The following is a 27,309-nucleotide window of genomic DNA, read 5'->3' as shown; positions in this document are numbered from 1 at the left end:
AGAACCTACAGCCAAATTAATTTTTGTGCTACTTTGGCTATGTCCTGAGTGGATAAGAGCTTCACGGTCTCATGAATTGAATATGGATCCAAAACATTTTCACTAATTTTTGTCAGGAAATCACATATTGTAATTTCTGCTTCGAGTATCGCTATAGCTTTTTTATGATTTTTCACCAAATCATTCCCGTAAATTGGAAATTTTTCTATTACCAAATCGGTAATTTCAGTAGTTCTTGAAGGATCAATACGGTAAAACTCAGTTAAATCCCTCTCATTTGCTGTCATCACCGTGAACAAGGATAAAGGATCATTATTTTTCAATTTCTGATTTTGAAGATTGCTTAACTCATTTTTACATGACTTCTGAAATTCAACGATTTGTTCATCTAAATTAATGAATTCTAATAAATACTCATTGAATTCGAATTTTTTTTCACATTCCCGAACAAACAGAAACTTCAGTACTTTTTCAACTTTGAGTCGGCCGCTCCTATGTTCTATACAATGCAGGAATGTTAAGCTTGCTGCATCCAAAATGGTTCTACCTTCCCATTTTTCTATTAGGAAGGTCAAAAAAGAAACAGAATGATCGAAAAAGGCTGCAGCATGTAGTACGGTACCTAAGAAGTAGTATGGTTTGTTTAAGTTCCCGCCGTATTTCAGGAATAAATTTATCAAATTTTTTTTCTTTGATGTTGATGAATCTACAGGTAAGAACTTCATCAAATAATACAACGGTGTAGCACCATCGCCGTCTCCTGCATTTACGTCACACGTCTGTAGCAGAAGCTCATATAATTCGAAATTAAATGAGCCGCTAGAGCAGAGAGTATGTAGAGGAGTTCCTCCATAATATTCCCTAGAATTCACATCTGCACCGTTCATTATCAACGTCTTGACTTGATCGAGATTATTGTATCTCACAGCCAAATGCAGAGGTGTTTGTATTTCTTCACATTTTATCTCCATGTCTGCTCCATTTTCTAGAAGGATTTTGGTTATGTCAACACTTTTATTTCTTACTGATTCATGCAAAGGTGTACACCCGTTATAAGACTTTTTATTCATATCTGCATTTCTCCCAACAATGTACTCCACCACGTCTTTCAATTTTCTTTTAACGGCTATATACAACGCAGTACAAGTGCCATGAATCATGTTGATGTCCTCCACATATTTCAGGAACTCGATGATCAAGGCAGAATCTGAAATTGAATAATATGAAAATAGGGAATACTCCTTCTGACGAAAATTATGTATTTTTTATGAAATATCTTTGTAACATCACATTTTGAAATAACCATTTCAACCGTTTCCCAAAAATTTATTATAAGCACTTAAAAATGAAAAATAAAAATGGGTATTTAAAGTTTAAAGCGTTTTGTGAGAATTGCACAAGCTGGCAACATCGATTGAAATATGCCTTGATAATAAAGGACAACAAATGTATTATTTTGATGAGATAGACAAAGATGGCTGTCTATGAAGTCTGCGACGAACGAGGAAGGTCATAAAATTTTATGGGATTTTTATGGCCGGTTGCAGTTGAAGCTCGCCAGTAAGCGTATGGTCCGTATACACACATTTGGTAACCGAAAGTTACCAGAGCGGTTACTCTGGTGCAGAGACAGGTTGTCTCTGCTCTGGTGACAGAATCGAATTGTCCGGAATTCGGCATATACGGACCGCCCACTTACTAACCAGAAGAAAGCAAAGTGTATATACGGACCACAGCCTAAGTACGCGCCTGTAGATCAACAGCTGTTATTTTATAAACAAGCTGATGGGACATTGTTCTTTTCATTGTCTTGTAAGCGCTGTTGCCAAATCGCAAACTCCGTACAAAGCGATTTAAATTTTAAAACCCCATATTTGAAGAATGATTTTGAATATGCAGTGTTTACCCAAATTGAGGACAATTCCTCATTATAGGTGACATAATTCACTATTTTGTATTAAAGGGGGTAGTGTATTTCTTTAACTGACAAAAATCTACTTTTTGTGACGGATTATTCGGTCATTGATGAGGTTTTTCATCAAACGCTTGTTTACTTACAGGGTTAAATTGGTTGAACTTATTGATCTCGATTTTTTGTGTGTGTATGGAATGATTGATGTTTTAAAATAAAAAATGTTACAGAAAACATGTCTTTTTCATAAAAAAGTTCGTTGTTTTTTTAATTCTATTTTTTTTCAGATCATTCATCAATAACTACTTAAAAAAAAAGTCATGTTTTAGAATGAATGAAACAGGATAACAAGTCATATTTTTTTCAGGTTCTTGACTGCAAATATGTCCATTTTCCTTGAATCTGAAGGATATGTATATAGCGATTTATGATTCAACGGACGTTATGCCCCTTTCATATCTACATTTCTATATTCAAACTGTCCGATATACAGTGTGACTGGTGACGTAAGGGACAACGGCTAAGTGGACATAGAACATAGAGACCTTAAACTGAATGAGAATTTGGGTTTCAAATGTCCCATAAGATAAGGGCATTCGCTTCGGAGATATAAGGTGACCTATGAAAAAATGCTAAATCTATAAACTCCCATATGGTAAAATTTTGGCTGATATTTCACAAGCTTGTTTCTATAGGCATTCACCGTCTGCACAGGAAAAAAAAAAAGAAAAAATGGCAGGCCCGTATTCAAACATTTCAATTTACTTGTCAGGTGGGAAATATAATAATAATAATAATAATAATAATAATAATAATAATAATAATAATAATAATAATAATAATAATAATAATAATAATAAATCACACGGTATATGAGATAAAATGAATTGAAATATAAATTTGAGAAGTGCGAAAAAAACTGACAAAAGATCTGTTTTTTCTTTGAATGGCACAAATTTCAAATTGTTTTTATGATATGTTGAATTCAGAATATAACAATATTTTTATATTTACACCAGGAAAAATAATATTCCTGATAAAACAAAACACTGATTTCAACATATCATAAAAACAATAAAAAATTCGTGCCATTGAAACAAAAAACAGCTCTTTTATCAGTTTTCTTCGCTCTTCTCAAATTTCGATTTGAACTAATTTTATCTCATATACCGTGTGATATTTCTCACCTGACAAGTAAATCGAAATTTTTGAATACAGGCCTGAAATTTTTTTGTGATGACGGAGAATGCCTATGGAAACAAGCTTGTGAAATATCACCCAAAATTTTACCATATTAACGAAGATATGGGAGTTTATATATTTAGTGTTTTTTCATAATTCACCCTATATCTCCGAAACGAATACACTTATGGCACATTTGGAACCTAAATTTCTCATTCAGTCTGAGGTCCTCTATCTCCACTTAGCCATTGTCCCTTACGTCACCAGTCACCTTGAAAAAGTCTAAAGTCTCATATTGGTCTAAGAATAACGTTATTCAGACGTCTTTGTGACAAAATCAACCTCAGCAACAAGATGTCTGTCCATTACTGACACACAAAGTAAGGGTTGATATTTAAAGAAACTCAACTATATACCTTCCAGTTCTCGTAGTGGGTACATGACACACTCCTCAATTATACATGAAAAAATATATAATTTAAAATAACATTAACTAACTTCACTCATCCAAAATATTTCAGTTTACCTTCACCCACCTGAAGACTCACTTTAGTGAAGAACATATAGGTACCTAATTCTGTTTTAACTTCAATTATGATATTTTCATCAAGTATTTGCCACATCAATTTAATATTATTTTCTTAAAATTTGGTAATAAATGCAATTCAAATTGAAATGATAGGCAGCGAGATATTTGAAGAATATAAAACGATTGTTGCGACTGAATATTTGAAAATGCGGACACTTATGAGATAAAACAACTCTGAAAATGCCGAAATAAATGTTTATACATCTTATTATCTCCAATTGTGATGTGATACCTCTAATATTCTTTATGTAGTAATGCAAAAACATGTGAGGCATAATCACAACTAACTCACCCTTGTTCCGTAAAATCCTCTGAATAATGGTTCCACCGCATCTACGCCTCTTCAAAGGATTAGCACCATGTTTCAAAAGAAGGCACATCACTGATTTATCCCTGGACTTGTGACTTGTCTTTTCGCCTACCAACAATTCGAGAGCAGTTTTTCTTTGGTAATACCATGTATCAACATGATAATCCAAATGAGGCAACTTATTCTCAAGAAAGTCGGCCACGGTTTGAACAGACCAATGATATCTTACATTTTTGACGAATTTAATAGATGAAACATTTGTGTTGACGTTCTTCATGACTTCTGGTGTTCTTTAAAAATAATATGGAAGTGAATAGTTAAAGAATCAATCACTGAAGAAGAAACTTAAGCGAATATATCCACAACTGAAACAAGGCAGAGCTTGCTACAGACTGGTTAAAGAGATGCAAGTTGCAATTCTTTTATCTATGGTTGCAAATACTAGTTTGAATGTGACTAGACTCTCGGGCATTCAGATCTCGGTTCGTGCAAATTAGTCACCTTCAAATATTCAGGGTTAATAAAGCTTTTCCAAATGGTAGTACCTTACCGTAGTACCGTATTTCAGGTGTCAGGTACTTGTGCAAGTGAAATCATATATCCTTGTCCATTTGTATTTCTTCTCAGAATATTTCAAACGAATCTATTATGAGAATTCTCAGGCATCTGCAAACTTTCGGATTTAAGCTACGTCGACCTTTTGCTTTCAGATGTTTCGGCTTTCTTTCTACCTGTGCAATCTGTGGTAGAACCAAAGTACAAGTAAAATACAGCTTCTATTATGGCATGACTGCATAAATATTTTAGTCATACCATTGACTATTAGACGCAGGGGGGCTAATACTCAATTGGTCATACGCTGTTTCCAGCCGTCTGCATTGTGTGAGTCAGTCACAGATAACAAAGTTTTATGTCATAGTTAGAGCTGGAGAAAAAGCAAAATGGATAGTTCCCGTCAATTAAAATACGAAATATTTTTGAGTCGTGTATCAGAATCATAAAAAATAATATTAGTATTTCAACCATTTTCATTAAAAATAAAAATTACGAAATTCATTATGTGTTTGTTTATGTAAAGAGGAAAAAACTAATCCAGCCCATAATATTAATCGGCAAAAAAAAATGTCCTTTGGAGGGCACTAGATTTTTAAATGTACACAATCCACAGTAATCCTTCCAGATCTTTTCATGCAGTCATTTTCGTTGTTATTATATGGAAAAAAAATCCTCTTAACTAATTAACCATAATATATTTTGTGAATTATTGTTTCAGTTGTCTTCATTTTGTTGATGTGGTCCATAAAAAAATCCCCAATCACTAGGGAAGAATTCGAAATCCAAGCCAAAGAATGGTTTAGGCATAGTATAGGCAGAGGAGAGAAAGGGACAAACAAAGAAAGGGAAAATAAACACTTCAAATATATGTACAGATACTTTTTCATTTTTGAACATCAAATTACTCGAAAATGACGCATTATACGAGAAAATATGAAGAACACTTTTATTTTACATTCAAATGTTCATTAGATAGCTTAGTTTCAAGAGTTTGGTTATTTTAATTTTTGGTATTTTTATGATACGTGTAATGGTAAAGCCGGGTCCAGACTATGTAACAAAACAGGTTATAAAGCAAAGTTATAAAACTTGTTAGAGAAATTCAATTCAAAAAGTTATATAACACAATTTTATACAACATTTTTCCTGCTATATAGCAAATTTTATGTTATCCGTTGGGTGTCGGTAAAGATCAAAGAAAGTAATATAACTTTGTTATAAAACATGCCTCAACTTGTCCACACTTGTGTTATTGAACATTTACTGCAGCGCCAATCTTTCTTTTAATGGTATTGCATCTCGAAATGTCGTGTCTTTTTTGTCTATTTTATGGCCGATTTGATTTATTAGGTATTCGAAATCAGAACTTGTCATCCTTAGGAAATTTTTAAAACTACCATCACAGTCATCCGTTGTAAGATCCTTCAAAAGAGTTGTTCCACTATAATGTTCCCCTAGCTCTCAACGATGAGATTTCACTCGTCTACATAAAATCACACAAGCTGCTGCTGCCAAAATGACATCCTCCACGTTTGAGGACATTTTCAATGTCCTACAGATGTCACTGCTTCCAGTTGAACACTTTCGTTTAGTTTTATTTTGTTACATAGTCTGGATGTCTCTGCTATTTTATAACACGTTATATAAAGTTATATAACAAAGTTGTATAACACATTTGTTGTATAACTCTGTTAATAAAATGTTTTGTTACATAGTCTGGACCCGGCTTAATAATGAGAAAACTGGAAGACATGTGTTATATCTTGTGTTCGAAAAAGACTCATCAAATAAATGAAAAACTATATGCCGAAATTCATTTCATTCGATAAAACTGTTTGTGCAATAGAACCAAAAATAACATTTTTTTAATTTTTAACATTTTTTTTTCAACAGGTATCTTTCGAACCGAGCCGATTCGGAAAAAATGCCGAAGGGAAAAAGTGTTTCTTTTGACTTCAAGAATCTAGTGTTAAAATATTTGTACGAGTCAAAGACTCACCCTGTATACATATTTATTTTTTCATTTTCCCTTTCTGTACATATGTAATAATTAGAATCGGTTTGTTTTCTACTATTTCTGTTTTTTTATGTTGAATGTAATATCTCTTTTTTTGTATTTTTTATTTTCCCTTCCCCAGTTTTTGTTTTTTGATATTTATGTTTTTTATTTTAAATGTGATATTTTTTGTAGCCGTTTGAGTATCATTAAAATATTTTAATGCTTATATAGTATTTTATATTTCATTTACTTAGTAGTTCATTTGAAATAGAATGTGGCATCTTCAAACATTCAAATGAATTAAAGAAGGCCTCACAAAACAAGTTCATAATATGTCTTAAAAACGGCGATTTAGTGTGCGCAAAATGCTTTGGAAATTTTCTATTGTGTACATGAAAAGGCTATCAAAACTACTTCACAGAAGTTCTTTTTGTGACATCCCAGGAACATCCTCATACATTGGCTGTTTTATAAAAGTTCTATTCATGTATAAACAGAACATCGCACTGGATATGTTCAATATTTCGAAACTTCTTACTTTTAACATCTCTGAGATGTTTTTGTACTCGATGGAATAAAACAATAAAATGGTCTTGAGAATCATTTATATTACTTATATATATATATATATACAAAAATAATGATAATAGTAGAATGAATGAACGTTAAAAAAGTCGAGTCGAAGAAGATTGGACGTGTATTGGTGATCTCGTAGTTTTGTGTTGATTTCCGAGTTAGTTCCCGAACAGAATGTTTTAAAACTTGCACAATTTATTCAGTGGACTGCAAGGTACGATATCGTATATTTATTTTCTGTGTGACACTCGGAAATCCATAATAAACAATGTCTGTTTGTGGGCATTGTAATGAAGTTTTCGATCGTCGTAAATCGCCCAGCGTCATATGCGCTGGCACGTGCGGAAAATCTTATCAGGCCGCATGTGTGGGAATTCCCTCTGATAATCTTCATTGTTTGAAAACACCCGGGTTTTGTTGGTATTGCCCATGTTGTTATAAAGTACGCAATAAATATGAAGAATATATCAAGGGATCTTTTGATTCCAAGCTGAACCAAATGCTCGGTGGATTCAAAGAAATGTTCGACGAATTTTTGCTTAGGATCACTAATCAGGCTGATGAGGTATTCTCGAAAGTTTGTTTTGCTCCTCCGGCTGCTGAACCTTCTAGTTATTCGAACGCTGTCAAGTCCAAATCTATGGTTGTCATCAAACCCAAAGACACCAGTCAAGCCAATTCCAGAACGAAGCGCGACATAATGAGAAGTATAGATCCTGTAGAACTTGGTCTGAAGGTTTCACAGGTCAAGCAAATCAGGGATGGTGGCCTGTTTATCAGCTGTAACGATTCTGAAGGTGCTAATAACATAAAGAGGATTGTTCAGGAGAAACTTTCTCCAGATTATCGGGTGTCTGATGTGAAGAAAATTTTTCCTAAAGTGAAGGTTGTTGGTCTTGACGAAAATTATAAGGCCGAGGATATTGTGAAGTTTTTGAGAGGTCAAAACAATATTATCTCTGATACATGTCATCTTAAGGTTTTAAAAACTTGGGCAACACATAGAAATTCCGAAATTTATCAGGCAGTTATAGAGATGGATGTTGAAACACATTCTATGGTTTTGAAACGAGGCAAGCTTTTCGTGAATTTTGATGTTTGCTCCGTTTATGATGCAACTGATCTGATGATATGTTACAATTGTAGTGGCTTTAATCATGGTCAATCAAAATGTTCTAAGACAACTATCTGCCCAAAGTGTGCCGGTGATCATTCCTTGAACGTTTGTACAAGCACTGTTTTGAAATGTATAAATTGTTTTAATGCTAAGTTAAAAAAGTTCGATCATGCTGTCTGGGATGCTAGAGAGTGTCCTATTTACTTGAAAAAACTGAACCATCTGAAATCTTCCATTTTTGCTGGTGAATAGCAATCATTGCCTGATGGACTTTCTGGGGACCTTCTTGCATCTCAGTCAGGTGACATATGTTTTTTCTACCAAAATGTTAGAGGCTTAAGGTCGAAATTGAATACTATTTATAACAGCATTTCACAATTTGACTACGACATTATATGTTTAACTGAGACCTGGCTCTCTTCTGATATTTCAAATTCCGAAATCTGTAGTGATCAATATATGTTGTATAGAAAGGATCGCAGCTTTGACCTCACGTCGGCGACGAGGGGTGGTGGAGTTTTAATTGCAGTGCGTTCTGACCTGATGGTTACCTGCCTTGATCTTGGCTGCATTACCGAGGTCTTTCATAGCATTGATATAGTTGGTTTAAAGGTAGTAATAAGGGGCGCTTGTTTGTATATTTTTACCATTTATATACCTCCCAGTTCGAAACTTGAACAATATGAGGGACTCTTCGAGGCTATTTCAGGTTTGCCATATCTGCTTCTCAAGGATTGCGATATCATTATTCTGGGGGATTTTAATATTACTGAATATGTAGACTATCAATTGTCTTCTTCACATACTACTGGCAGATTGGAGGCACTCCAGGGATTATTAGACTATATGGACTTACATCAGGTCAATAATGTTGTTAATGAGAATGGAAGGATTTTGGATCTTGTCTGTTGTCGTCGTCAGATGGTCGTGAGTGGGTCGAACTACTCTCTCGTACCGGTTGATTTACATCATCCACCTCTGGAGTTTTATCTGACCCTGTCATTTAGACATCCTAAAAGTAAGTCGAGGAGAGGTGTTCCTCAGTGTTTCAATTTCAGACGAGCTAATCTCTCCTTGCTCTATGATTGTCTATTGAACACCAACTGGGATTTCGTGACTGAGTATGATGATGTCGATTTAGCGTGTGCAGGATTTTATGAACATCTTAACGGTATTTTTAATGCTTGTGTACCTAAAACATCTGGTAGGAGATCCCGGTACCCGCCTTGGTTTAATGGGGATATAATTTTTAAGTTGAAAGCCAAGGACAGATGTCGTCGAGCCTATAAGTCAACAGGTTGCACATCATTTCTTGTGGAATTTGAGGAGCTTCGCAGAGAACTAAAGAGTGCAATCTCGATAGCCCGGACCGGTTTCTGTCGGGAAGCCGAGGAAGAATTGTCTAGGGATCCATCAAAATTTTGGGGCTACTTAAAAAGGATTCGAGGTGGTTCCTCCACCCCGGGGTCAATGAAGTTTAATGGATCCAATTTGTCTGATCCTCAGGACATCGCCAATGCCTTTGCTGCTTTCTTCGAGGCTGCTTTTGTGGAATCTTCTGCACCACAGCGGGACCGTTGCGGCCAAGACTGTTTTGGGCTGACTCTATCTGTTCCCGATATAAGTGAGGAGTGTGTTGTGTCGTGTTTGAGGGAGTGCAAGGGTAGTATGACTGCTGGCCCGGATGAGGTTCCGTCTTTTTTATTGAGAGACTGTGCCATCATTTTCGCTAAGCCTGTAACTGCGCTTTTTAGGCTGTCACTTTCGAAACGATGTTTCCCAAGCATTTGGAAGGAGGGTAAAGTGTGCCCTGTTTTCAAGAGGGGCAGTAGAGAAGACATCGAAAATTATAGACCTATCGTTATTCTGAGCAATTTTAGTAAAGTTTTTGAGAGAGTTTTATACGATATAATTTACGCACATGTAAAATGCCAAATTAATGATGGTCAGCACGGTTTCATTAGGGGCCGGTCTACTGTAACGAACCTGACTTGTTTCACCCAGTATGTGTCTGCTGCTTTGGATGAGTGTTCTCAAGTCGATGTTATATACACTGACTTCTCCAAGGCATTTGATAGGCTTGACCATGGAGTTGTTCTTACAAAGTTGTCTTCGTTTGGCTTGAATATGGATTTTATCTCCTTCCTGGAATCGTATCTTGCTGGCAGAAAACTGTTCGTTCAATATTTTGGAATCAGGTCATATGAGTTCTCCGCAACGTCAGGTGTTCCACAGGGTTCCATTCTGGGTCCTCTGTTGTTCATGCTGTTTATGAACGATTTGAGTTTACACCTGCTCTGTCTGTTGCTCTTGTATGTAGATGACTGCAAATTGTTTCGTCGAGTCGAGTCTATCCAGGATTGCTGGGACCTTCAGGGTGAAATTGATAATCTGAATGATTGGTGCCGGAGAAATCGACTATCATTAAATATAAAAAAATGTAATGTTATGTCCTTCAGTCGCAGTAAGTCCGTTGTCATTTTTCAATACAACATTGAGGGAAGTGTTTTGGGAAGGGTGACTGAATACAGAGATCTGGGAGTCTTATTCGATCAGAGGTTGACTTTTGTACCCCATGTGAGGGCAACTGTTTCCGATAGTCTCAGGACTCTCGGGTTTATAATAAGGAATTCCAGGGATTTGTCAGAGACTGGCTCCCTCTTCCTTCTTTTTACGGCGCTCGTGAGGTCAAAGCTAGAATATGGGTGTGTTGTATGGAATCCCGGTTATAGGGTTCATATTGAAAGCTTAGAGAAAATACAGAGGCGATTTCTGAAGTACGTGAGCTTCAAAATAGATGGCTTGTATCCGTGTCGTGGAATACAAGATGGGTATTTATTGAGCAGGTTTAATGTTAACACTTTAGTGGAGCGTAGGACTTATTTAGGAATTCTTTTCCTTAATAAACTCTTGAGTTCCAAAATTGATTGCCCTTACTTACTAGGCTCTGTGGATTTGCACGTCCCTAGACTACCTGTTCGAAATATATCCACATTCTATCTTCCTTTTCCACGTACTAACGTGCTTCGGTTTTCGCCAATGTTTAGAATATGTCATGATTTCTGCAATTTTCAGTATGTTTTGGATATTTTCAACTGTACTCAATTGAATATACGGAAGGCTGTGTTGGGGTCGTAATTTTTTAGTTAATTTAGGTTTGCATTTGTATGTATATATACTTTTATGAGTTTTTATTTTGTAATTTTGTTTATTCCCAATCTGTAATTGGTCTAGACTGTAGATTGGTGTAATTAAATAAATAAATAAAAAAAATAAATAAATAAAAAAGGTACTGAGGGGTTAAAAAAGGCCGCAGCATGTAATACTGTACCTAAGAATTCATATGATTCGTGTAGATTCCCGCCATATTGTAAAAATAAATTTATCAATTTTCTTTTCTCTGTTGTTGAGTTAAATGGTAAGTATCTCATCAAATAATGCAACGGTGTGGCTCCTTCGTCGTCTTTCGCATTCACGTTACAATTCTGTAGGAGAAACTCATATAATTCGAAATTGATTGAGCTTAAACAACAGAGAGTGTGTAGAGGAGTGCCTCCTATAGTATCTGTTGAATTTACGTTCGCGCCGTTCATGATCAATGTCCTGACTTGATCAAGATTATTGTACTCAACAGCCAAATGAAGTGGTGTTTGTACCATTACGTCTTTGATTTCCATGTCAGCTCCGCTTTCTAGAAGGATTTTCATCATTTCAATACTTTTGCTTCTTACTGAGTCATGCAGAGGTGTACACCCGGTCCAAGTTCTTTTATTCACATCTGCATTTCGCCCAATAATATATTCTACCACATCCTTTAATTTTCTTCTAATAGCTATATGCAACGCGGTGCTTTTGCCATGGATCATATTGATGTCCTCCACATATTTCAAGAACTCGATGATCAAGGCAGAATCTGAAATGAAACAAAAAAGATGTTAAAGATTTCATTTTAACATCTGCTGCATTCTAGTCATGATTAAGGACAACCCAATTGTTTTGTATGTGATCAAACAATAAATGTCCGAAACGTCGACAAAATTCAACTGGGCTTAATTCCGCTTTTACCAGTATACAAAGTCCAATATAGCCACGAATTCTCAAAATCAATATGCAAATTTATGTTCGAAGATAGTAAAACAGTTCAGAAACGTTTGCCAACCTTGTGAATATTCGACAAAATACAAAGAAAACGAATTTCTCTTAAATTATACAGGGTGACTCTTTGACTTATACAAATATTTCAACAGCGAATTCTCGAGGTCAAAAGAAACACCTTTTTCCTTTACCATTTTCCGAATCGGCTTGATTTAAAATATACAGGCTCTTGAAAAACCATAAAAAAAATTATTTTCAGTTATTTCTCACGAACGGTTTTATCGAATGAAATGAATTTCGGAATATAGTTTATCATCTATTTGATTAATCTTTTCGAACACAACATATCACCCACGTCTTCCAGTTTTCTCATTATGAACATTATGTACCATGAAAATACCAAAAAATTCAAAGAAACCAACCCTTGAAACTAAGGTGGACGCTATATATAATGAATACGAGAATATTTCCTCTAACTTTTTGGAATGCCGTCGGCTTTCAAAACCAAGTGATATGCAAGAAAATTCATATTTTGTTTTCAAGGTAAGTTTTCACATTATTCAGGGGTTTTTCTCGTGTTTCGTGCATTAATTTATCATCGTATTCTAGGCTAGACTAGGCCTTTGGAAAACTTCTAATGATTTTTTTCGACAAATGTTCTACGAAGCTACAGCCTTTCAACGATAAGAATTTAGTTTTTTTTCACTACCGCATCAAAAATCAGTGGCGGCGGAAGGCGTAGGCGACGTGGGCGACGGCCTACGGCCTCGCGGCTTGAGGGGCCTCGCGGGCCGAGGAGCCCCTCGCATCAGGTTTATGCAATAAAAACAGTGAACATGTCTAAATCTGAGGGTTGTGGGTATATCCAGAAAATTGTTCTGCCATTTTCAAGTTCCACCAACATGTTTGGTATGAGACATATTTCTGTAGCAATCTAAACAAGTTAATTTAAAAGTTCCTTTACTTTACAACATTTGCGTACATTTTCAAACAGTATCAAAGAATATTGATTAGAGTCGAAGAGTTGATTGAGGAGAACCGTTTCAATCTTCAACATTACTTAAGAAAGGAAGGAGTAGCCAAAAGGAAAAGAATGTTCTGTCATGAAAACAGCGATTAACATATACATTCCCTCAAGAAACTCTATGAAATAGACCGACTTTTCAAAAAGCGCCTAGTGTAGAGGTAGAGCAAAGATTATAAGTTTCGGTATCGAGTAATTGCCGGGCTAGGGCCCTCACTGCGAGTCGGTGTTGGTTTTTATCAGCGCATCAAAGGTCTCTACACGCGACAATTTCGCTCTGCATGAATTGCGCTTTGTTTTAGGTACTGCGAAATTTCGCTCGAAGCGAATAATTTTCGCCCGAGTGACTTAACTGTGGACGCTTACCTTGAGGATCCACTACACCGCTTGAGCTTGACGTCCAACAGCGGGTTTCACAAGACTTTAATTGAGTTATCAACAATTTGACATTAACTCAATTTTCAGAATGAATCCATGAAATCATGAAATTTTTTCATGCTTAAATAGGGATGTGAAATGTGAAATGAGACTCACTAAATTGGCGTATATAGTTCATAATTCTATACGACTATGATATTAGGTACTTTCGTTTGCATAAAAAGTGTAGCACTTTTCTACACTCGAGTTGATTCACACCAGTGTAGAGGGGGTGTTTTTCATCTACACCTAGTCAAAAGGAGGTGTAGATAAACTACACCTACTCTACACTGGTGTAAATCCAATCAGCAAACGAATACTAAAATCGAGTGTAGAAAAGTGCTATACTTTTTATGCAAACGAAAGGACCTATACTGAATGCACATAACTGAATAAAGCTTAGTTCAGATGATAGCGCGTAAACGCGCGATCCACAAACCGCGCGACTAAAGATACAGAGGAGTCAAATATAAATGTTCATATGCGCGTAAACTCCTCTGTATCTTTAGTAGTCCGGTTTCTAGTTCGAATCATCTGAACTAAGCCTTAAGATACAGTGGAATCTACGCGCGATGTCGCGCGACCATATGAGCATTTGTATATGACTCCTCTGTATCTTTAGTCGCGCGGTTTGTGGATCGCGCGTTTACGCACTATCATCCGAACTAAGCCTACTAAATACACTGAGGCCTAGTTCAATGGATCGCGCGACTCCGGCAACCGTTTACGCGTAATTAATTACGCGCGACTATGTAAACGGTTGACCGAGTTCAACACAATCTTGCACTGTGTATGGATCCAATCACAGGTTGTTGCGCGTTCATTTGAACTAGTCCTCAGTAGTTATTTTGAAATTTTTTAACTAAGCATGATCTAGCATCTCAGGTGGGCCATGACTTGATAATTAATTAGTTCAGTTGAGTGAGTTAGGCTGAAAGTAGAAAATTCTATATTTCTTAAATTTCATTTTTTATTATCAGTCGCTTTCTCAAGAAAACGTCCTCTGGTGTCACCAAAGGGCCTCGCAAAATGTATCTTGCCCACATCAAATTAAGGTCTTGCGCCGCCACTGTCAAAAATCATAATATTTTATACGAATTGTAGTAGGATTATTAGCTCAAACAACTACTGGGAAGATTTCAAGCAGTGGATCTGAATAACAGTTTATACTATACACAGCGCGCTCAAATTCAGTCAGTAATATCCTACAATTAATTTTCAGATTAGAGTTTCAGATGATAAGAAGTGTTTGAATACATTTTTCGCCAAAACAATGTTCCCGATTGAAATACAAAGGAGTTCTTCAGGTAAATAAATATTGGGTTTTCGAATGTTTCCTAGAAATAGGAATATATTGAGGTACGCAAAGGTAGAGAGAATTAAGCTTTGAAGCAACCTAACTAATTTTATGATTTAAGCTGCAGTAGTTCCGGAGATAATTAATAAAAATCATCTTAAATATCATACCTTTGAAGTGCTGTTGGATTTCCTGTATATATGAATGTAAAATAACATATTGATCAATAAACAATGACAATTTTTCCATAATTCACTGCCCTCTATCAGAAAAACAGTTGCGAAAAAAATTTGTTCACGGTGAAAGTGGTGGAGAACATTATATTCTATGAATTTATAGTGATGAACTCGAGTACATTAGATGAATAGGCAGAGAGATATTTGAAAAACATATATGTCAGCAAATGTTAATTTTGACCCCCTTTATAATACAATGATAATGTCCGATGATGAATGTCAAAGGAAGAATAAGAGTATAGAACCCATGCTCTGTGCACCCTGTGCTTCTATGCAACCTGCTTTCTCTATGCATAGGTCTAAGACAGAATTACCCGACCTTCCTTGCCGAGTGGTATGCTTTTTTTTACCTGATCCTTTGTTAGAGCACCGCCACGTGCGAGATAACCTCCGCCATTTTACTTTGTAAATTAAAGCTTTCGCCCACGATACAAATTGCGTTTTTATTTCTTACATATATAATATAAATGGGCCAAATTTCTTTACGTAGCAATGCAAAAAAGTGTATGTAAATTAGAAAATTTCAACTAACTCACCATCGTTCTGTAAAATACTCTCAATAATGGTTCCACCGCATCCAAGTTTTTTCAATGGACTGGCACCATGTTTCAAAAGAAGGCACATCATTGATTTCTCCCTGGAGTTGTGTTGTGTCTTACCACCCACCAACAATTGCAGAACAGTTTTTCCTTCATAATACAATGTGTCCACATGAAAATCCATGTGCGGCAACTTATTCTTCAGAAAATCGGCCATAGTTTCAACGGACCAATAATATCTCACATTTCTGACGAATTCAATAGGTGAAACATTTGTACTGTCGTTCTCCATGACTTCTGGTTTCCTTTAGAAATAGTATTGAAGTAAATGTTTGAAGAATTTATCACTGAACAACAGACTTGAACGAATGTGCACGACTGAAACATACAGAATGAACTGGCAGAACTTGCAGACTAGTTTGTCTATGTTGCAGACTGGTTGCAATTTAGCAATGGATGCAAATATGCAAATTGACTCGGTTTAAACTCTCGAGCATTTGGATCTGCGTCCGCGCAAACAAGATTAAGGTTAGGTTAAGGAGGGTAGAGGTAGACTCCATACCTCCGTAAATTAGGTTTCAGGTACTCTAACAATGTAATCTCTAGGTATCTGTGAGTAAGAGACGGCTTTTCTTGGAGTATACTGTGTTATCTGTAGTGAATTAGCGAACAAGAGTCTTTACCTGATTTACCCTCCGACCACAACGTCGTTAAATTCAAAATATTCGTCAATTTCGAACAAAAGACTTCAAAGAAGATCTTCGACTATACAATCGCTAACTGGAAATAATTTCGAAGAATCATCAAGGAAGAAATAGTTATCAATGTATACTTCCTGCTGAAATCTTGGAACAAGAAGTATTAAAATTCTCGTGAGTCTATCACCTACGAATTAACGAAATTACTAAAATAAGAACAATTCACCGTTATAAAGAAACACAACCCTCAGATATTCTTGATTCAATAACCCTCCTAAAAAAATGGACACGGTCATAATGAAACAAGTAGTTGAAATTTTCAAAAATCGAGAATGCGTAGATAAACCGAAACAGTGACCCTACCAGATGGTTACGAAAACTTTGAAGAGAAACCTATACTGCATTCACATTTATTTTAGCAGTCGGTTGGCCATGAAATAATTTTCTCAAGTTTTTGTAACTAGAACGGAGTAAGGTTGGCACTCATGACATGTCGTTAATGTCATAACGCTGTTGCCACAACTAATATCAATTAGCGGCGCTCATTTTGAGAGAGTAAATATAGAAATTTTGAAATCACAATTTAAAATTATTGTCATAAATACAGGATGTACGAAAACAAAGATATAGACCAAAGTTACACTTTTTTAAATGTAACCCTCTATATTTGACCTCAAAAATGGAATGGCATGCTCAAATTATGATGAGTTTCTTCAGATCACTTTATACCTTAGAAGCACCCTTTTCGAGATAATTACGAAAAATCGAAAATATGGAGTTTTTTTAAATAGCAATTGATGAAGAAACTAGTTACGCCAGAGATACAGATAAGATATTTTTTTCGAGTAGACAAGTTGGCTACTCCTACATATAAAAGAAATTTCAACACTGGAATATGCAAACTGATTATAATTAATTCTCAAATATCAACCACAACTAATCGTCAAAAACTTTCTTTTTTCTAATGGCACACCCGGTATTTCTATATCTCGTTGAACGTAAAAATTAACTTCGAAACTATCTTCATGAGGTTTTCCTACACCTAAACCTCAAAACCTGATAGTTTCTGAGCAAGTTTTCGACGATTATTTGTAGTTGATGTTTGAGACCTAATTATAAGCACTCTGTATATTCCAGAGTTGAATTTTTTTTTATGCGTAGGAGTAGCCAACTTGTCTACTCGAAAAAATACTGTCTATTGCTATTTAAACTATTATAACTTTGGTCTATAACTTTGTGTTCGAACACCCTGTATATATGACAATAATTTTAAATTGTGCTTTTGAATACCCTACACACACTACCAGAAAAGATTTTCAAAATATCCCTATTTAGTCCCTCAAAATGAGCTCCGCGTTTGGGGTGGGCCACCCCCGGTATATATGTTTATCCAGTTTATGGTGAAACACTCTGTATAACTTTCTTGATTGTTGTGAATGAACGGAGGGCTATCGAAATCACAATATATTTGTAGAATGACACTGATATCGGAAATAAATCACTGTAACCAATAATTTGCGAAAATAAAAGCATGAGACTAACACTCCTAGAAGTACTTGAAATCAATAGGTTCAATTCTAGGAAAATCCTTTTGAATGAACAAACCGACATAGATAGGTCTCCTATCTTGAATATCTTCATGTAATTTTGGAATTTCCTACCCCAATTCTTTTACCTACTTTGTACCGTCCCCTCTGTCTATATACAGGGTGTTTCATGAGTCGTTGGCCATAGCGCAATGGTGAATGCAGGTCATCCAGGCCTTTCAGAAAACTTGCTTGTTTTGTATCCTAAGGCTATTAGTTTCGGAGATACGGGGTGATTCATGAATATTGGCCAAAATTTGCGATAGCCATAACTCTGGACTGCAAGGTCCGATTTCGATCAAATTTTATGGGTTTATTCACTTTAGAAAGCTATTCCAAACGGTTCATGAAATATCAATATTTCCAGGGCAGTACTCAGAGTATCATGATTTTTCATTGAAGCCCCAAAATCTATATTTTTCACATACCTTACAGAAATTTCGTTATTGCCATGAAAAACTACATAAACTATTCTAACGAATTCAATTTTCACTTTGCATGGCACACTTGGAATTACATATTGAATTTAGATACAAATGCATCTTGCGAAATATAATCCGTAAGTGTATTTGCTTAATAGCACCCATAAGTATTGAAATTTATTCTTCAACAATGAAATTGTACAATCATAAGAGATGTTCGAAATGGTGCTCTTCTATCTCGACACATTTCCTAGCTCTTGAAATCAGATTATTTATTGCCCTTCTCATCATATCGGGATTTTGTTTAACTTCTGCACAGGCTTCTTCTATCCTCTGCCGCAAATGATCCCGCGAAGTCAGAAGTGTCTGTCATTTTTTCACGCACACTCATAGGGAACTGAGGGTTTAAAATGAAAATGAGAATTTAAAAAAATTCAAATTCTCGACCGAAGACAATGAATAATATCACCAATGGAATAAAAACGAGACCGCATCTAATATTAATAAAAGAGGATCTATGGCCTTACTTCAAAATGCTTTATTGTTCAAACGATCGCACCAAATTAGACAATTCTTTTTTTGTTGTGTTTATTATTGTAAGGGCAAGGTTTATATAACAAAATATTCCCAAAAAAAAATTGTACAGAACAGAAAAAAAGGCATTCCTTTTTCTTACGACCAATGGAGCAATCACGATGAGTTAGTTATTATTATCTACCCTAGAAATAAATGGCAAAACTAGGTTTGCCGGGTCAGCTAGTTTCGAATAAATTACATAACACATGAATTCGTTCGGTTGCTTCATTGTTGTTTTATGAAAGAAAATAAATAGTTTAAGGTTTTTCGGAAGAATAAATTTTAATAGTTACGTGTGTTATGAAGCAAATACTCTTACGGATTACATTCTTCAAGGGGGTTTTACATAATTTATATCTAAATTCAATATGTAATTTCAGAAGAATTCACAGCTCGACTTTGCATACTTTAAACACTTTTTTACGGACACTCAGTATGTGCTGAGGGTTTAAAACGAAGAAGAATGGAACATAATTCAAAATAATTCTGAATCTCGGCAAAGGACAATTAATATTATCACCGAAGGACTAAAAACAGGACCGCATTTCAAAAAATTACATAAAATATGAATTCGTCCGGTTCCTATTCCCTTGTGGCAAGTGTGCCATGCAAAGTGAAAATTGAATTCGTTAGAATAGTTTATGTAGTTTTTCATGGCAATAACGAAATTTCTGTAAGGTATGTGAAAAATATAGATTTTGGGGCTTGAATGAAAAATCATGATATTCTGAGTACTGCCCTGAAAATTTTGGTATTTCATGAACCGTTTGGAAGAGCTTCCTAAAGTGAACAAACCCATAAAATTTGATCGAAATCGGACCTTGCAGTCCAGAGTTATGGCTATCGCAAATTTAGGTCAATATTTATGGATCACTCTGTATCTCCGAAACTAATAGCCTTAGGAAACAAAACAAGCAAATTTTCTGAAAGGCCTGGATGACCTGCATTTACCATTGGGCTATGGCCAACGACTCATGAAACACCCTGTATATTCGGAAGTTGATGTATAAGGAAACCTATGAAGAAGCAGTTAAGGGGTTTTTAGTGGGTCTCCCCACACTTGTTCCCCCTCAGGAGAGGGTGTGTTCGTCTGTCTCGCAGATTTTCCCCCTGCTACACCAAAAAAATAAGGAATATTATTTTTGTGATAACCTGATGTAGTTACAGTGTTAGCTAAACAATTGTTGTAAAATTATTAAAATATTTTGTGGAAGTTGTCTTTTAATTCTACCTAATTCAAAATTAACTTCCATCAAGTAAAGAACGAATCAATCAAATATCATGTTGTACAATTATATTTTTTGTGGGAATTTCGAAACCACCTTGATAACACATTGTATCAGCACATTTGTGAGGGAATTTTGAAATCAAAAGGGTTCTGCATTGTTATTGTACACACAACTTTTTTTTCGCGAATTCATAAGAAAAATTCTCAAAGCACAATAACGTTGTGAAATCACATTCTTATGAGATAATTCACAACATTATTGTGATTTAATTTTTTTTATCACAATAATGTTGTGAAATTACCTTTTCATGTTGAAATTCACAAATTTATTGTAAATGTAATTTTTCAGGTGAATATTACAACCCTTGTGATATCACAGTGTATTAACACATATTTTCTGGAAATTTCATGTTCACTGGAAATATACATTATAGTTTAACATTTTTCATGTTTCGCAACATCCTTGTAGAAACATCCAGATATTAGTAGTGAAAAAATAAACCAGCTATGTAACTGTAACTTGTCCAGCTAATATATGGGTAATTTCACATTGTAACCTCAAGATTTTTCTCAGTGTACGTAAAAATATTTCTATAAATAAACAGAAAAAATATGAACTTTTAATCCTCATAAATTTCAACGAACCTATATGTATTTATCAGAAACTTAAACTGCTTGACTATTTGCTACGAAGAGATATTTGAACTCGTCCAAGAAATTGCCGAAAATAGATATTTCGAATTCAATGCAACCCTTCATTTCAAGAAAAATGGCATGTTCAAACTTAAGAATTCAATTGTATCTATTGAAACTGCCGAATTAATGTGATGGATTGAAATAATCTTATATTGCTGTAACGGGTTTGGTTCGTAAAAAGGGTTTAATCTCGAGCGCCAGCTATTCTTTTAAGGGAGGAATATCAAACCCACCCAGGTACCTACTAGTCGGAGACAGAGTTCGGGGTTATCTAAGGTGGTAGCGATAACAACTACTTTTAAACCGAATTTATTACAACAATCTAAATTACAGTGAACCATACAGTTATTTCAACGTCAAAAATATATACAGCTGATGACCAAGTTCAAAAATGAGGAAAACAAAAATGCAATAATTAACTTGTCACGGTGATCAGAAATTCAAACTCAATACAGCGAAATTAACGAATTAAACAATATTCAAATCAATTATGTTTATTCAAACTATCAGGTATTAAAGAAAGAAAACAATCAATAGCGATCACTTTGATTCCTTCTGAGACAATAAAGAATGTACGGGGTTTATACAAAATTTGCAGTAACCGGGTGTCTCAGAAAGATCCAAGTCTCTGCAATCGGTTAATCTAGCAATGGGTTTGATCCCGAGCACTTTCAGTGATTTTCAGTGTACAGGCCAATCAGAATTGAAACTATTCAATAAACGGAACGGGGTTGATGCAGATGAAACACAATGCAACAATTTACAGGATAACGGGGTAGTTTATCGTGATTTCTCCGTGGCAACCTTGGGCTTGGGTGTACACGCCAAGCATTACCAGCAGGAAGACTTGGAGACTTCTGCCGATTGGTTGCCGTCACCAGAGAGCCAGGCGACAGAAGTCTGCAGTAAACGGGAAAAAACGGAACACAACAGGGGTAGGACGGGATAGGTTACTGTGGTCTTTCCGTGGCAACCTTGGGTGTACATGCCAAGTATTACCAGCGGAACGACTACGAGACTTCCGTCGATTGGTCTTGGTTCACCAGATAGCCAGGCGACAGAAGTCTGCGGTAAACAGGGCGGTTAACAATAAGGATTAACACAATCAAACAAATGGAAAGAATGCAACTTTGAATCACGAAGTATGCGGTATCAAGAAAAGACTTACGGTTCGTTCCGGTACGGTCACACCACCAATAATAGAAAAGAAAAAAAAAAGATCACAGGATCTTCGAATTTAGAAAAATCAATAAGTAATGAATGTCGAACAAAGAATATATGAATTGCCAATAAAGAATCACTGCCGAATACTGAATAATAAATCGCCGAATCAAGAATCCTGTTCGTCTGGTGGTGGTGGTGCATTGTCATTCGAAAATTCGGTATTCTCGAATATTCTCCCCAGAAGGAATATTCTCGGTGGCTGTTATCTCTTTATCGGTAAAAGAAACTGTCGTTATCAGCAATCCACGTTGTTTTATACTGAATTCGGTGTGTTTTTGTGGACGGAAAAACAACGCCGAATGCAGAAAGACACTTCCTTGTTTTGGATTATTACGGCGGATTACTGATGGAAATTTCAATTTTACGGAATTTGAATTTAATTTTCAAGGATCTGAAAAATATTTCTAAAATTAAATGAATGAATATCCATATTAAAACTGAAATCTCCATCAGACGGTGTTGCATTCCTTCAACTGGAAAATCAGGGAAACGGACATATAAAACGAGGCTTGAATTTTATATAAAACAATCAAGTATCGTTACAGTGGTTTCGTACTACACCTTTTCAATCCTTTGTATATCATCTGCGGTAAATATGTCGCAACTAGGAAAAACCATCTTAAACGACATTTACTTTCCTTCCACCCACAAATATGACATTTTAATATAACATAAATATTTTTACATTCTCAAATTCCATTTCGTCCAATAACCAGCATTTCGGATGATCTGGATTCTTTATTATTATTTATGCTAATTGATCTTTTATTTCTTTTTATTTTTTATACCAATAATATTATTTTAATCTTTGAAGTTTGTAAAAATAAAAGTTCTTTCTCGTTCATCTATTACAATTATTGTGATATGGCCAATAATATAGGTGAAATCGATAGCCATAACTCTGGAATGCAAGGTCCGATTTCGATCACATTTTATGGGTTTGTTCACTTCAGAATACTCTTTCAAACGGCTCATGAAATATCAATATTTTCAGGACAGTACTCAAAATTTCATGATTTTTCTTTCAAGCTATTCAATCTATATTTTTACATCCCTTACAGAAATTTCGTTATTGCCTAAAAAACTAGATAATTTATTCTGAGAAATTCAATTTTCACTTGTCATGACACACTTGTCACAAGGGAAGAGAAACCGGACTTATATTTTATTTTGGATATACAGGGTGTTTCATCATAAACTGGACAAACTCATATGACGTGTAGAGAACATCGGGAGAATCATTTTTTTCTTATGAAATATTTCCCGTTTTCGAAGCATAAGGGAGATACACGGTGTTTGATGTCATTTATTTCGAGCGTTATTATATTGAGTGTGGTCGGTTATGTATAAGACTGGAAGTAATGGTTTCTTGTCATATCGTAGTATTTTTGAATGCTTCATTCAGAAATGGTGTAGAGCACCGAAAAAAAATTACAAAATGGCGGAAAACCTGCAATGTGATTTTTTTTTTCGGTTGCCAAATTGATTTTCATTTCCTAAATTAACACAATTTTGATGAAATTTTTCACGATTGTACTTACTTTCATACCTAACACGAATATCAAAACAGAATCGAAAAATATCAAACGGTTTCGTTTTTACAGCCATTTAAATTTCCCGTTCGAATATCTGAAATAATAAAAAAACATGACACAGCTTGTGTTCTTAGGCCCATAATTTTTGAATTTGTATGCCGAAACATTCCAGATTGCAAAATGAATTAAAAAAATCAGTGAAACTTCATTGAGAGTCGAACTCCCTACTCTGAGTTAAGTATTAATGTGAAATATGAGTCTGTTCTAAGGTTCTGAGTATACATATTAATTTTCGTTGCCGAGCAACAGTAGCTGATAGAATTTGACAGGGTATTTGAATTTTACTGTCCAGTTTATGATGAAACACCCTGTATGTGTAGTCGACTGTTTAATTGAATTAAGATTTGGGGTTTATTGGGACAGCAGTCAATAAAACAAGTGGTCACTCTTTTTTTCTAATACTCCAGCTTTCGGAATGATTTTATTCCTTCCTCAGGAGCAGCTGTAAAACAATTGAACATTTAATATCACATTGTTTACTACTTACGTCACTTACAAAATTTATTGACTGCTCTCCCAATAAACCCCAAATCTTAGTTTAGAGATTATGTCATTTTTTTGAAATGCGGTCCTGTGTTTATTCCTTGGGTGATAATATTCATTGTCCCAAAAGACAATCGACAAATCGAGATTCTGAACTATTTCAAATTCTGTTCAATTCTTCTTCTTTTTAAACCCTCAGCACATACTGAATGCATCTGATTTTATCCTTATTATTAAGGGTAATATGTGCGATTTTAAAACAGCCCACAAGGCAGTTTTGAATTCATCTGTTCATCTGAATTTGAGGCAGCATAAGTGTCACCTGTGTGATTAAGCTGCAAACCGAATATGCACTTTGAGAATTCACATTGAGTATTTCCATCTTCAAAAAAGAGCACATGCAATGGGAATTCTCCTCAATTTGGGTTATCACTGCATATGCAAGTTTAAACTGAATAATTGAGTTTCATTCATGATTTTTTCAAATTCACCGCGGAAACTATTCAAAATCATCCTTCAAATATGGTGTTTTAAAATTTAAATCGCTTTGTGCGGAGTTTACGATTTAGCAACAGCGTCTAAAAGATAATGAAAAGAACAATGTCCGATCAGCTTGTTTATGAAATAACAGCTGTTGATCTACAGGCGCGTACTTACTGGCGAGCTTCAACTGCAACCGGCCACAAAAATCCCATAGAATTTTACGACCTTCCTCGTTCGTCGCAGACTTCATAGACAGCCATCTTGTCTGTTTCATCAAGATAATGCATTTGTTGCCCTTCATTATCAAGGCATATTTCAGTCGATGTTGCCAGCTTGTGCAATTCTCACAAAACGCTTTAAACTTTAAATACCAATTTTTAATTTTCATTTTTAAGTGCTTGAAATAATTTTTTTGGGAGACGGTTGAAATGTTTGTTTCAAAATATGACGTTTCAAAGATATTTCATAAAAAATACATCATTTATTCGTCAGAAGGAGTATTACCTAGTGTCACTTGTGCGATTTCGCTTCGAATCTGAAATCTTCACTCCGATAGCCACATAGAAGCCGATCTTTTGAAGTTGAAAAATCATAAGTGCGATATACATGTGATTTTGCTACATAACGCAAATTGAATTTGGATCTTCCTAAATGTTCTATTCATTCGAATTCGAAAAAGCGCATTGTTGTCAACGCTTCAATTTTGCAGCGGCTCAGAGAAGCACTCTGAAATTGAAATTAAAAATGTGAATACTGTTCATTTTAACTCGAAGAAATTCAAGTGCAATGTTTGTAATTTCGCAAAGTGAAGTGGTACTTGACAATCATAGAAGCACCCTTCTTTTACATTTGAAGGAACATAAAGTGCCATCTTTATGATGATATTGCATCTGTGAAATCCACTCTCAAAGATCATATATTGCGATTTTACTTCAACTTGTAAAAGTACAGTTCCAGAATTACATCTCGGAGGAAAAAGAGCGAGCAGACTTTGCTCTGATTCGTAAATAGACGTAGATCTACGCTCTGATTGGACGGTATTGACGTAAAAGATTGAAAAGATGCGATTCTGGAAAGAGCCAAAAGTGGATGTGAAATATAACATGCGTTCTGTTCATTTTGCGGTTTGAAAGAGTATATTCTTTGGAAGAAAAACTCGTGGGCAGCATGACAATGCACTTTTGAGGCAATACAGGCAGGACTATAATTCGTTATCTTCGAAGAAATACACTGCGCAAAAAAATTAACGCACATATGGAAATCTCAAATTTATTCTACAACTGAAGGTGTTCTCAATGATAATTATTTTTATCAGAATTATGCATGCATATGTTATCCACATTCAACGGTTTTTTTCAATACAGATGTTTTTTCCCAGCAGGAATAAAAAAAGATGATATTATCAGATTTTGAATGTATTGCCTCCATTCTACAATCAGTTGTTCTCGATCAATTCTAGTTATCAATAGTTTTTCTTTCTTTTGATTTTCTACACTCGATCGCTATGCAACGCGAAACACGCAATTTGACCCCAGTGGAATGTGCCCAAGCGGTAGTTTTGCGAGAAGAAGGGTGGACATACACAAGAATTGCAGAAAGGTTTGGAGTTTCCCATACAAGTGTGTCCAGAATGTTGCAGCGATTCAGGGAGACAGGTATAAATGTCCGAAGACCAGGACAGGGGTAACAACTGCCATTCAAGAACGTTACTTGAGAGTTTCTTCGTTGAGACAACGGTTTGCAACCGCTCGCTTCCTTCAAATTCAGGTTGAGCAAACTCAAGAGGTGCAAATTAGCACTCAGACAATAAGAAATTGCCTCAGAGAATATGATTTAAGGCCTCGTGTCGCGGCAAGAGGCCCAGCTCTTACCCCAGCCCATCGATGGGCGCGTTTGGATTTTGCGAGAGAGCATATCCATTGGGAAGAGGCCGATTGGGAAAGAGTTCTCTTCACAGATGAGTCTAGATTCTGTCTCTACCATTGTGATCGACGTTCCCTTGTATTCAGACGTCCACATGAAAGATAAGCTCAATGCAATTTCCTGAATACTACTGGTTTCGGGGGAGGATCGATTATGGTATGGGGTGGAATATCTTTGACTGCTCGCAAAGACCTAGTGGTCGTTGATAATAAAGCTATGAATGCTGATATAAGTATATAAGGAACATTCTTGAAGAGCATGTAGTGCCATTTGCCCCATACATTGGTGAAAATTTCATTTTTATGGACGATAATGCCAGACCCCATCGTGCGCGCATCGTTCAGGAGTACCTTGAAGAGGTTGAAGTCTCTCGAATGGAATGGCCAGCAAGAAGTTCAGATCTCAATCCAATTGAGCAGGTTTAGGACAACTTCAATAGAAGTCTGAGAAGTTCAGAAAATCATCCAGCTACTCTTAATGACTTAGGAATCCAACTCGGAGAAATCTGGGAAGGATCAGATCAGAATATTTTAAGATCACTCATTTT

General features: G+C 35.6%; 2 protein-coding genes across 2 annotated transcripts; both read right to left on the bottom strand.

Annotated features, from left to right (window-relative positions):
• On the bottom strand, positions 1 to 4,543 carry LOC123320555 (ankyrin-1-like). Its single transcript, XM_044907903.1, has 2 exons — positions 3,976 to 4,543; positions 1 to 1,207 (listed from the first exon to the last, which is right to left on the bottom strand). Exons 1-2 carry the CDS (start codon positions 4,268 to 4,270, stop codon positions 6 to 8), a joined length of 1,497 nt encoding a protein of 498 aa, XP_044763838.1. The 5' UTR covers positions 4,271 to 4,543; the 3' UTR covers positions 1 to 5.
• A 6,948-nt stretch (positions 4,544 to 11,491) lies between these two features.
• Positions 11,492 to 16,252, bottom strand: LOC123321091 (putative ankyrin repeat protein RF_0381). Its single transcript, XM_044908594.1, has 2 exons — positions 15,846 to 16,252; positions 11,492 to 12,153 (listed from the first exon to the last, which is right to left on the bottom strand). Exons 1-2 carry the CDS (start codon positions 16,138 to 16,140, stop codon positions 11,492 to 11,494), a joined length of 957 nt encoding a protein of 318 aa, XP_044764529.1. The 5' UTR covers positions 16,141 to 16,252.
• Between the last annotated feature and the right edge of the window lie 11,057 nt (positions 16,253 to 27,309).

The sequence above is a fragment of the Coccinella septempunctata genome, chromosome 9, assembly GCF_907165205.1.
Source record: "Coccinella septempunctata chromosome 9, icCocSept1.1, whole genome shotgun sequence".
Lineage (NCBI taxonomy): Eukaryota > Metazoa > Arthropoda > Insecta > Coleoptera > Coccinellidae > Coccinella > Coccinella septempunctata.
This window is presented reverse-complemented; position numbering and strand designations above follow the sequence as displayed.